General features: G+C 38.1%; 1 protein-coding gene across 11 annotated transcripts in view; it reads right to left on the bottom strand.

Annotated features, from left to right (window-relative positions):
• dachd (dachshund d) overlaps nucleotides 1–12,789 on the bottom strand; it is a 106,051-nt gene that overhangs the window by 18,798 nt on the left and 74,464 nt on the right. For 7 of the 11 annotated variants that reach the window (XM_084122316.1, XM_084122313.1, XM_084122315.1 and 4 more), the window contains 3 exons: nucleotides 12,416–12,588; nucleotides 11,958–12,093; nucleotides 10,603–10,737 (listed from right to left, as the gene is read on the bottom strand). In XM_084122316.1, the coding sequence (XP_083978442.1) occupies nucleotides 10,603–10,737; nucleotides 11,958–12,093; nucleotides 12,416–12,588 (444 nt within the window). Of the gene's footprint in view, nucleotides 1–8,111; nucleotides 8,265–10,602; nucleotides 10,738–11,957; nucleotides 12,094–12,415; nucleotides 12,589–12,789 lie in introns of all 11 variants that reach the window. The other 4 variants (XM_084122308.1, XM_084122311.1, XM_084122312.1 and 1 more) reach the window with 1 other exon arrangement.

The raw sequence follows: 12,789 nt of genomic DNA, 5'->3' as shown, positions 1-12,789 counted from the left end.
GCCCCTCTTCTGAAATAATGAGTCCTTTGGTTTGGCTTAATAAATTGAAACATATTCTCAAGGCCACGCTGAAGACAGCCGCACAGATGGGCAGGCGAAGGGGAGGAAATCTTCATAAATCCTTAACTGTCGCACACGGTCAGGGATAAAAACAAAAGCAGCCTTTATGGTGAACAGTTCACCACCAGAGGAAAAAAATACAGGTCTTGTGTGGTTGCAACAAGCTACAGCAAACTGTTAAGATTATAAGATGCATGCACAGAGCATAAAATGATTGTTAGATCAAATAAATTAACAGCAATACAACTTTTGGTTATTTTCTACTTTAAAGATCTAACAACTTACAGTTTTTAACAACATCAACTATCATTATATACTTCGGCGGGCAGTCGGGGTTTAGATCATTGTGGGCGGACTAGCCTCGCCAACAGTTCACCCAAAAATGAAAATTCTATCATTATTTACTAACCCTGTCATTCCAAACCTATATTTGGACTGTCTTCTGTGAAACACAAAAGAAATTTTGAGGAGTGCTTTGTCTAAACAATTAGTATCAATGAGGTCCAAAGCAACATTGAACCCCATTGACTTTCCTTGTGAAACATTTTTCCAAATATTTCATTTGTTCCAAAGATTGATGCTTTGCGATTTCATGTGCAGTATTGTTGCAGACATCTTGTTTTCTGGTAGTGGGCCATACAGCAGCGGCAAAGCAAAGAGTCTCTGATGCAAACGCCAGTAGAAGAAGATATCTTGTCTTTTTATATGGCCTGTGTCATATTTATTGCATAAAGGTCAGAGTGTTCATTTGTTCAAAGTCAGCGTTTTTCCACGCTCCTCCATGTAATAAATGCAGAGGGGATGTCATTATCGGACCGCTGAGGATTAAAGGCTTGACTGCCTGTGATGACTGCATAAAAAAGCCCCTCCACTACTTTTGTTTCTTCAAGTGTGCGTCCTACAGAAAGACCGCACTCGGCATACAATGACAACCATCGTTGCCAAAAACAGACACTCCTCAAAGGTGGATGAAGCTTTAGCGAGAGAGGGTTGCATAACCCGATTAATAAAGGTAAAGAAGGATGAGTAAATAATGTTCTCAGAGGCCTATGAATTAATTGCCTTTTGAGAAGCAAATGTATGCAGGACTCGTATGTAGTGGAGGGTCTTGTTTAGGCTCTATGTGGGGGGTGATGATCACTAAGGTCTGGAAATCAAACATGTCTCGGTTTAGGGGCTGTTTACACGACACTGTAAAAACGTAAAACTTTTTATGCGTTTTGGCCGTTCATTATTAGCATGCATTACAGGAGTAATCAGCCCAAAATGAGTCCATTTATTGATCATTGAATGCTTACTGGTGCACACCCTGAAAGCTAGATTAGCCTACTACAATCACACTTTGGACGCCTTCTGCGCAATCTAGTGCTAATCATCTCTAGAGATGGGTCTGTGTGGACATCTTTATTTATTTTTGTTAACTGGAATTGTCCTCAGCTCACATCTGTTTGAATTTTCTCTTCTTCTATCTTTTATAAATGCGCACATTGCTGTCCTTACACAGAAACAAATGTGTTTCGGTGCCAATATGTAAATGCCTTCCACATTTTACACGCAATGATATTAGAAATTCAAACAAGGAGTAAAAAACCCGACATAATCAAAACGCTTTGATAGAACAAGCACTCGAACACTGAGAAACGGGAGATAGTCTGTGGACTGATCACAGTGGAGTGCATTCCGTCGAAGACGGGCGGACATATTAATGTGATTCGCAGCAATCCTACAGGGAATGAGGATGTTTGGGGCGACAATCGACTCTGGCACTAATCCAGGCTCTATGTACTGAGCCGCTTTGGAGACAGAAGATGAAAGACAAAAAGAAATGTAAATGTAAACTTTTTAAAAAGCAGAGCTTAGGAGCCCCCCATCTGACGCCCTCTCTCTGTGTATCTCATGCCCTCGTGAGCAAAGGAAAATGGATGCAAATCCATTTGCGTCTGGTTCACAGCTATAAAAAAATACTTAGGATTTTTAAAAGCGGGTGATGTGTTAAACGTGTGGAAATCTGTTTTGATAACATTATTCATAACACTGGCTTTGCGCAGCTTGAATTAATAACACTCCATTTACAGATGGAAGAAAGCTGGCATGGTATTTCCAGTTAAAGAGATTAATTTTTAAACACCTAATTGACAGGCTGGGGTTAGGCGGGATAAGCAACAGCATCTCCGGGCCTGTGGCTGCAAAGTCAAGGTGACTGGAACACTTAGGCGAGCTTTCAAATGCTGGAAGAGAATTAGTATTCCCGCAGTTTTTCTCCACCCCCTATTCTCTTTTATTAGGAACGATTTTGTTCACAGTGAAAGGATATAACAGCCCTAAGTATCCGTTGATAATTATGGAACAGTGAAATTGTAAAATTTGACACACTTTACCCTAAACTCAGCAGCTTAATAAGAGAGCTGCATTACTGTGTAAGTGCCCCAATATGACATTAAAGGGATAGTTCACCCAAAAAAGAATTTATAACATTTACTCTCCCTTGTCTCGTTCTAAACCAGTATGTTTTTCTTTTCTTTTGCAGAATACAGGAGAAGATATTTTGGAAGTCAATGAGGCCCAAACAAAAAAACAGAATTTCCATTTTGTGGTGAACTGTCCCTTTAACACAAGTTATAATGGATGTACAAAGTGAAATCTGTGTTTTATGTCAGTAAAACATCTTTTTTAGTTACGTCTGGTAAATCTGCCTGTGAACATGATGTTTACAAAAACAAAAACGTGCACAGAAAACAATGATCTTTGAGGTATTTAATTGTTATGTCTGGGACGTCTGGGTCGTAGAAAGTCAGGGTCAACCTTACCTTAACACAACAGTTGTTCTTAAGCTTTTTGCATCTTGAATTGCAAATTAGCATAAACGGCATTGCTAATGGTTACATTTCGTCTGTCCAAGGGCAAGCAAATGATAAATATGTTCACAGCAGTGCGCATACCGTTAAGGGCAGATGCTAAGTACAAGGGATATGTACTTAGAATTCACAAAGAGACTGTCCATGCTGCACAATGAACCATGTTCATTCTAATTGCCCTTGTAGTGCAAAACAAAAAGAAACTCACTTGCAAACTGAGCGAAAGGAAAACGGTGGAACTACCAGTGCAATCAAAAAGCAAAGCCCTAACCCTCTAGGCCAAGAGCTGCATCTTTCCTTTTTATCAGAGTAGGTGTCTCTGCAGCACATTGCTCCCTTTGAAATGAAGGATAACATAAAACGGCCCTGGCGTGTTGTGATGGACAAGGAGATTTCACCTTCTCTAGTGAATGATAATACATTATTAAATTTGCCTCTCTGCTCGTGAGATACTCTTAGCTGACCACAGCATATTTATCTCTCTATCTAAGCCTTACATCTTGGCAGGAGAAAGCATTCTGACACTTTTAAGGCATTTCAAAGATTAGAAAGAATCACTCGCTTTTCAACATTCCTAAAAGCACTGTCTTTCTTGTGGAATGTGATTAGCAGTCCATGGTATCACGTAATGGAACATTCATGAGGGAGAACAAATATCCAAATGAAGCGCCATGTCCTGGAGGGACGGCCCACGTTTGCATCATCAGCACTATTTGTTTCGCTGCTCACAAACTTGATTGATCCTCTATTGAATGTTTTTTTCTTTCTTTTCGCACCCCTTCATTTCGACAGAACACACTGACAAGTTGTTTGATCATACACCACGATTGTCTGCCAAGTCACATTTCAGATCCCCAATGGCTAATGATCCAGCCTTTTGTCTTAGGAAAAGTCGGCCGAGTCAGCACAAGCCTCAGTCCGTTTCACTTTTGAAGCCAGAATCTCAAGGACACTTAAAAAGGCAATAGAAAACATGCTTGGAAAGCAAGTGTGTCTGATGAAAGGAGAGTGTGCAAGTATACCATGATCAGACATGAAGTTAAAGAACCGGAGGTGTGTTGTAAGTAACATGTTTGCTAAGCAAAAACCAATGACTCTATAACAATGCAAGATGGTGTTCATAAAACTGCTGGACCGGAAACATTTCTGAACTAACTACTGTATTCCTCGCTCAATAGTTTTGGGTTCTGGTTGATCAAACCGAAATCAGTGTAACACATTAAAAGAAATGCTTGATACGCAATCAAATGTTTTTTATTTTTTTGAAGTAGGGAGTAATGAGTAACAACTTTTCGAATTCCACCACAATAATTAACAGGTACTTATTTTAAATGCATTTCTTGTAACCGTGACTTCTTTCAACTGTGACTTCATATCTAACAATGTGACTATTTCTTATCTTAAAATTTGTGTCACAATTACCCGTTTTATTTATTTTATTTCATTTTTTACTCTGAGGCAGAAATAGTCTTCCATAGTTACAAGTAACTTTCTGTTCATTTTTGTATTTACAGACTACTACAGTGGAAAACATCCCACTTTCCACATCATGCTATATGATACAGCATGAATCAAAAATCATAATGTTTACTTTGTTCAAAAGGTCCACCAAATTTGTACAATTTCCTGCAGTACGCTAAGTGAAATTAGCCATATTATTTCTCAAGCGTTACGCTCTAAATGAAATAAAGCCTCTGTCCTTAGGGTTTGTGAAGACAATTACATCAGCGAAGCGATCTAATGAGTTTTCATTCTTGCACTGCAAGAACAATATCTAATTCTGCAAGATATAAAAAAAATCACAGTAGATTTCCCCATTCCCTTCATGTCTATTAAATTTAATGTCATGAAACTTGAAAATCCAAGATCTTACAATGTTAGTCCATCTGCAAGTAACAATACACAAATGTAATGTTACATGCAGTCAGACTAACCTTAAAAGTATAAAAGCATGGTTTTTGTACACCACTTTTTTCATGATTCATATTTTTCTCTTTCATTTGAGTTTTTAAAAGCAAATAACTTTTATTTTCGCATCTTTTGATGTTCTTAGGGATGAGGTATTTTATGATGAAATCATATAATGGCTAACACATGCTTTGCCATTCACTGACCAGCTGGCAAATTATCGGAGTGATACTGCGGCTGCCATGCTCCATTATTCATATGACTGCATCTCTGCGCTTGTCTGTTTGGCCAAATCAGATCCGATTATTCCACGCACATTTAATGCTGAATTCAGAGGAGGGGGTGTACGCATCAATCACTCGCATAACCAAAGTCATGATGTACTGTCAATAGAGAGACTCAGTGATGGTACAGTGTTTCTTCAAAGTCACACAATATGCTTGTGATGAGGATGTGGTCATTTACGTATTTGAATACTGTGGTAACTACGAAAGGGGGAAAGGGTAATAATCATATATACACTTGTAAAATGAAGGCATCAGGATTATTTGTAGCAATACTCAATATGAAGTGATTCTTTATGTAGACCTAGAAGGAATTATTTAATGATCAGGTGTGATCATTTCCCCTGTTTTTTCAGGACATTTAGGACAATTTTAAGCATTATAAAAAATGTGGTACAAAAAAAGTACTGGAAAAAGTGTTTGTGCACTTTTACAATACGAACATCCTTTACACAAATCAAATTTCGCATTACTAAACATGCCATGCGGCATCAATATTACATTGCCACTCATCAATGTCATCACATATGACTCATCTGTTATGATCAATAATGCAGAAATAATTTATATGAGAGCAGCTCTCATTTGGTAAAAATAAACCTCTACCATTCCTTTGGGTAAGTGAAACTGTTTGCAGTTATTATCCCATAAATTACTCTTCTAGTGTTGTTATTGCGCGGCACTAAGCTACAGCGCCCGCCCATATGTGGATATATTCACGAGCGGCTCCCCCAAGGAGAGGAACCATGTTAAATGTTTGATGTCCAAAATGAGTTTACTGCCAAAGGCTTTAGAGCCTTTCAAATTTCCTTGTTTGTCAACTACCTGCTGTTTCACAAGAGCGAGGCTTGTCAAAAACAATTCTGACAGATTCCCTTTGTGAAGCAATTCAATTAGTCCAGACTTTATAATAAATGTGAGCAAACTGTTCGCTTTTTTGCTTCACTTCAAGGTAAAGCGCTACTTAAAGCGGTCTAAAATTCTGCTTGCACAGATATGCTGGCAAAACATGACAGAGATGAAGGACACCAAAGAGTAGCTAACAATGTATTATTTTATAGAACTTTTTAATTTATTAACTGAGAGTGATAGCATTGAGGTCTTAAATCGAGAAGTTCCTTGTCTTTATGAGTGAATCATTACAACACAAAAGATATTTAAAAAAAAACACTGATTTATTCAGTAATGAAACAATTTAGTGTTTATATGAATGAGTCATTGAATCATTCAGTCAACCGATTTGTTCAAAACAACTGGAACAAAACACTCTGGAACAAAACAGGTTACTGTCTGTGAGTGTATTACTGAATCATTAACTAAACTGATTTATTCAAAATACATTGATTCATTCAGGAACAAAACAAGAGACTGTCTTTATGAGTGAGTCACTGGATCATTTACTCAAACAGATTCATTCATTCCTAATTCATTTAGGAACAAAACATTGATACTGTGAGTTGGTCGGAAGCACACAGCGATAATGCTTTGACTTTGTTGGGAACTAGTTTTGGAACAAAAATACACAAAATAACTGGCAAAATTGTACAAATTGTCTATTTGTAATCTATTTTTTATTAAACTGTTCATTCATTTACTCGAACAGATTCATTAATTCCTGATTCACTTAGGAAGAGGAACATTCATTTAAAAATGAACTTCTTGTTTATTGAACTGTTGTATTGAAGAAATATCACATACGTGATTGTGCGGTATCATTATCACAACAGCACTCTTGCTTGTGTGACATTGCTTAAATGTGAAGTGATATTCTAACTGCACGAGACACAAAAACTGTCCCAAACTCATCTGCTGCCTGAACCTGCTTGGATACAGGTGACGTAAACACCTCAATCGTAATATGTGACACTGAATCGAAAGTGCACGACGTAGCATTAATTTAATGCTCTGCCAGGACCATAAAGATCAAACAAGTGGAGAAATATCATTAAACCATTGGAATGTAATCTCATTTGTCTAAACAAACTGATCCAATGAACAACCCTAATTAAAAAGCCTGCCATAAACAAAAGCAGGCCAAGCCAGACGAGCCCCTCCTCTTTAACAATGGGACACATTTATTTTATTAATCTAATGCATCATGTATCATATCATTACAGTTCAATATATCTATCATTAATTTTATTCCCTTCACTTAAGGCTTTTATTGGGATTACTTTGGTTATTAGTTGGTCTAATGTATTGGTTACCTCCAGATCCGGCGCTACGATCTCTCTCATCTCGCGGCATAAACCTGTGCGTGTTATTCAAATTGCCTCATTTATTATGATAGCTTCCTCATGTAAATTGTGCTGACTGCTCGCCCTTGCACAGTCCTCATTAGACTAATGAAAACCTTCAAACGAAAAAACTAAACAACCTGCCAAATAAAGGTCTGAGGTTATTATGAAAATTACAACTCTGGGAGCCAGGAGAAGCTCTGTTCATTAATTCATGCTCAGCAAATTGGTAACTAATTTAGTTGCACTCCTCTGCATTAATGGATTATTTTATAAAAATGTTTTCCACAGCCCGAGACCTTTGCCGCACACGTTAGAGAGCTTTGGATTCTAATCAAGAGGAGTGACATATTAAGCATGCAAAGCATCTGAATGATAATGCAGCAGCGATGCAAATAGACAATGTGGATTTTCACTCGGTCGGAGAGAATCAGGACCAATATAACTCAATTGATATCTTAAGGGGCTGGTGGAACCGTGGCGTGCTGGGGGATTAGACAGATCCATCTCCACATCTCTATTGGGGAACGATAGGAAAAAATGAATCACGCGTACTGTGATAATGTTATCATAAACAGGCCAAGATGTCAGTGGCCTCGTATAGTACACAATCAGTCACTAGAAACGTGAGATCGAGAATGAACAAAACACATCGACCGCACACACCAATCCCCCTAAGACCCACACAAAAACCTCATCTTCAGCCCCCCCCCCAGCCCATCACACCTAAGGTCTGACCTGTAAATTCATATAATCATGCTAATTACTTTGATTCACAGGCTTGGTTGGTCTATGGGAGAGAGCTACACAGCGCCTCCTCTCCGGGCAGATCCAGCAGGGGACGTGCAGCCCAGTGATTTCCACCGTGGTTTTAATGTCATTATCACCCTCTCCAACACTTCCCCAGCCCTGCATTCCGCCTGGAGACAATTCTCAAATCTATTATATGCATCATTTTGTGTTTATGCAAAGCATATGAGAGGACACTTCATTTTTTCTTTGCCAGATAAAAGTAAATACTGAAAACTGAAAAGTATAGAAATTTGTCAAATGTTTAGCAGCCTCCAATTTTATACTCAAGAGCTGGAGATTTGTTTGGATTGAATATAGTAAAAAAAGGCATCTGGTAATCATTATCAATGTCTAAATTTGTCTTCTTAATGTTTTTAAATGGACACTCCACCCGTGTTTATTAAATTATTTGGTAACACTTTACAATAAGGTTCATTAGTTAATGTTAGTTACCTTAGTTAACATGAACTAAGAATGAACAATTCTTCTTCAGCATTTATTAATCTTAGTTAATATTAATTTCAACATTTACTAATACGTCATCAAAATCAAAGGTTGTATTTGTTAACATTAGTTAATGCACTGTGAACTAACATGAACAAACAATGAACAGCTGTATTTTTTATTAACTAACATTAACAAAGATATAGCAAAGAATAAATACTGTAACAAATGTATTGTTCATTGTTAGTTCATGTTAGTTAATACATTAACTAATGTTAACTAATTAACCTTATTGTAAAGTGTTACCAATTATTTTTGTTCAGAGTGTAATTTGATCAGGTTGGATGGATTTCAGTCTAAAAAATAAATAAATAAATAAATAAATAAATAAATAAACATACACACATATATATATATAAGACCCGAAAGATTTGATTGAATGATAATGAAACAGTTATTGTACTCTTAGCAAAAAAGTACTATGGTAGTACCACGGTGCAGTGATATTATAAATGGTAATGTTAAGGTACTAAGATAGACTACATTTAAAAAGTTTGGGGATAGTAAGATTTTTTATGTTTTTGAAAGAAAGTATTTTGCTTACCTAGGCAGCATTTATTTGATCAAAAATACAGTTAAATCATTAAAGTTATATTCTGAAATATTATTACAATTGTTAATATATTTTCTGTTTTAATATATTCAAAAATGTAATTTATTCCTGTGATGGCAAATCTGATATTTGATCAATTTTATGGATTCTTGCTGAATTAAAGTATTAATTTCTTTAAAAAAATAAAATAAAATAAAAATCTTATTGAAACAGTAGTATATATAGCATTCTACTAGGTACATGCATAGCTATAGTTATCAACATATTTCTATACTAAGCTATTTAATTAATAGTGCAAGTTACTATTACTTGCACTTACTTAAAACCCTATTACAATCCAAACAAACATTTTTGTTCAAACCAAGTTTTCTGTATAAAAGAGAGATTAAAGGATTAGTTCACTTCAGAATTAAAATTTCCTGATAATTTACTCACCCCCACGTCATCCATGATGTCCATGTCTTTCTTTCTTCAGTCGAAAAGAAATTAAAGTTTTTGAGGAAAACATTCCAGGATTTTTCTCCATATAGTGGACTTCAATAGGGTACAATGGTTTGAAGGTCCAAATTGCAGTTTCAATGCAGCTTCAAAGGGCTCTACACGATCCCAGCCGAGGAATAAGGGTCTTATCTAGCGAAACGATCGGCCATTTTCCAAAACAAATAAACATTTATATACTTTGCCACAAATGCTCGCCTTGCACTAGCTTGCACTAGCACTTGCACTAGCACTTACATTAACATTAGTTTGCCACACATTACCCAATCACGTTGAAAGGTCACGCGTGACGTAGGCGCAAGTACCGACCTACTGTTTACAAAGCGAACGTGCAAAGACTAAGTCAAACGCCATTTACAAAATAAATAAATAAATAAAAGGTAAAACAACGATGTCGGATGATTTTGAAGTTGGAGCAGAAAATGAGATGGAGTTTTTCGCACTACCCTACCTTTTTGAACCGGAACACGAGTGGTGTTCAACGTTATTACGTAATATGTGGCGCAAAATTACAGATCATTTCGCTATAAGACCCTTATTCAGCGGCTGGGAATGTGTAGAGCCCTTAGAAGCTGCATCGAAACTGCATTTGGGACCTTCAAACCATTGTACCCTATTGAAGTCCACTATATGGAGAAAAATCCTGGAATGTTTTCCTCAAAAACCTTAATTTCTTTTTGACTGAAGAAAGAAAGACATGAACATCTTGGATGATGAGGGGGTGAGTAAATTATCAGGAAATTTTAATTCTGAAGTGAACTAATCCTTTTACCGTGTAATAAGAAAAAATATCATGGAAACCAATAACATGATTTTTGCACAGTAGTGCCATACCCCAAAGTGTTTCACAGATATTTCCATAAAATAAAACAATAGAGCTACTTTGTTGGATTTAGGTACTGAACTCTGACCTTTCTCGAGGTGCATTCTTTTGGCCTCATGGCCGATGTCGTGAGTTGCCAGGTCGCCCTCTTTAGGCCCGGGTAAGATGCTGGGAGACAGACCCAAAAATGCCTGGTTCATCGACAGTCCATTCTGATGCACAGCTTTGAGAGAACACAGAGACACATTATTCCCATCTCCACACGCTCTCAAATGACAACGCAAAACACCTCGAGTGATAAATAATTATTCTAGTTGAAAAGAGCCCTCGTCGTCCAGTGGCCAGAGAAGGTTAATACGTCCTTGGCTTTCAACTGTTTGTGACTTGTGGTATACCTCATCTCCAAATCAATGCGCCAGTCAATCAAAATCACATTTGCCACTCTGCCTGGCATGTGCAATTCTCAGTGCAATTCTCTATAACATCTGAGATGAGGCGACAGAACTCGACACAAAAAAAAATGATTCTGTTTATAAATAAAAAGGCCTTTTTACAAAAACCTGCGATTCACTAGATTCACTGATTGAAATACATAAAATTAAACATTCAGTGGGTTCCTAATTTAGCATTTTTATAATTTAATAAAACATTTTCATTACAAAAATTAATAAAAAAATGACCAATTCATTAAATAATGGGTTTTGCTTTAACAACAAGAGAGCAGGAGCTGCATGAACTCCACGAGTTTGTGTAAAATCTGATTATGTTGATTTGAGTTCACATGATTTGTGATGATCCAAAGAGCATCTTGAGCTTTAATGGAAGGAAGAACATCTGACCATCGGTACAAAGTTGTTCACATGATCAATGTCACACATTTAATGATTTGATTTTGAATTGAGCAGTCTTATTTTGTGTCTAAATGCCTTATAAGGTCTCTGTTCATAAATTCTTTAACCATTTTAACAACGTATTTCCAGGTTCAAACCCCAGCTTTTCAATGTAACTTTTGGAGCTCAAATAAGTTTTTAATCAAAATAAACACTTACTCGTTAAGACACCGCTTCCAGAATAATAACATCATAAAACATGGTAGCATATTTCAGAGATGACGAGAAACATACATACAGGCTCTCTCAGTGATTAAGGACATGGTTTTTATTTTATGACACAGCTAATGATGAAAACATTTGAGGTCTGTCTTTGCACAACATGAGCCAGAACCAAACTTAAAGATAGTTAATATCTCTTTGCCATCTGTTGAAAACAACAGAAAGCGGGAAGGGGCGCACGTGTGCTACGCTCTTAACAAGAGGCACTTTTAGTGCGGTATTTAGCAGCTCTTGAATGTATGTGCGCCTGTGTGCGGAGACGCTGGAAAAGACGAGGGAGAGAAATTGAGAGACAAAGAGAGTGGGAGAGAGATTTATGAGGTGAACATACGCATTCTGTCGGAGGAGCTCTCCGTGTGCGCGGGAGAGCTGGAGACGCTGCTGCTGCGCTGGGATGAGGGACGGCTCCCCGGCCTCCTGCCGTCTTCCAGAGAGGGGGCAGGGGAGGGACTGTCGGGGACCCGTTCCTGCACAGCCAACAGGAAAAACAAACACAGCCAGGGCGGCCATTACATGACACATTCTTTTCAGCAACACACCTCTATGGACACACAAGCGTCCATGGTTTTTTTTTCTTTCTTTTTTTGAGGCACCCCCCCCCCCCTTCCCCTTCTCCTTCTCCTTCTCTGCATCCTTTCCTTGCTTTCTTCCCAGGCTATTGTCTGACAGACTGTTCCCTGCAATGCCGTATGAAAGCACGGATCGCGCACCACCCAGCCCCCTCCACCTTCCCCCAATGGCTGATGAGAGATGTGCACGACACAATGAGAGAACGGCGCTGTGGGTTACCTTAATCACTGATGTCACCATTCGGGATGGGGCACTCTGTCCCTGTGCTGCGGCGGCCATATTGGCGATGGTGCTGAGGTGGTTCATCTGACTCATCGCCATGGTGACGGATGCGGGAGGCAGGCTGACAGGGATCAGGGGGTGGGGCATCATCATAAACGGCAGTTCCAAGCCTGAAGATGAGAGGGGAAAGTAGCTGATTAATTAATCATTTCTGGCATTAAGTTGTGTGCAAATGGAAGACGCGTGTGCGACAGAAAAGAAAGCGTACTGCTGAAGAAGAGAGGAAGATTTAAAGGAGAAACGCTATGAATTATTCACACGTGACCTATCGTGCGAGCGACGTGGCTTACAGAGTAAATATTCATTAAATA

The sequence above is a fragment of the Abramis brama genome (genome assembly GCF_963993115.1).
Source record: "Abramis brama genome assembly, chromosome: 8".
Taxonomy (NCBI): domain Eukaryota; kingdom Metazoa; phylum Chordata; class Actinopteri; order Cypriniformes; family Leuciscidae; genus Abramis; species Abramis brama.
Note: the sequence above shows the minus strand (reverse complement) of the source record. Positions and strands in the feature narration are given on the sequence as shown.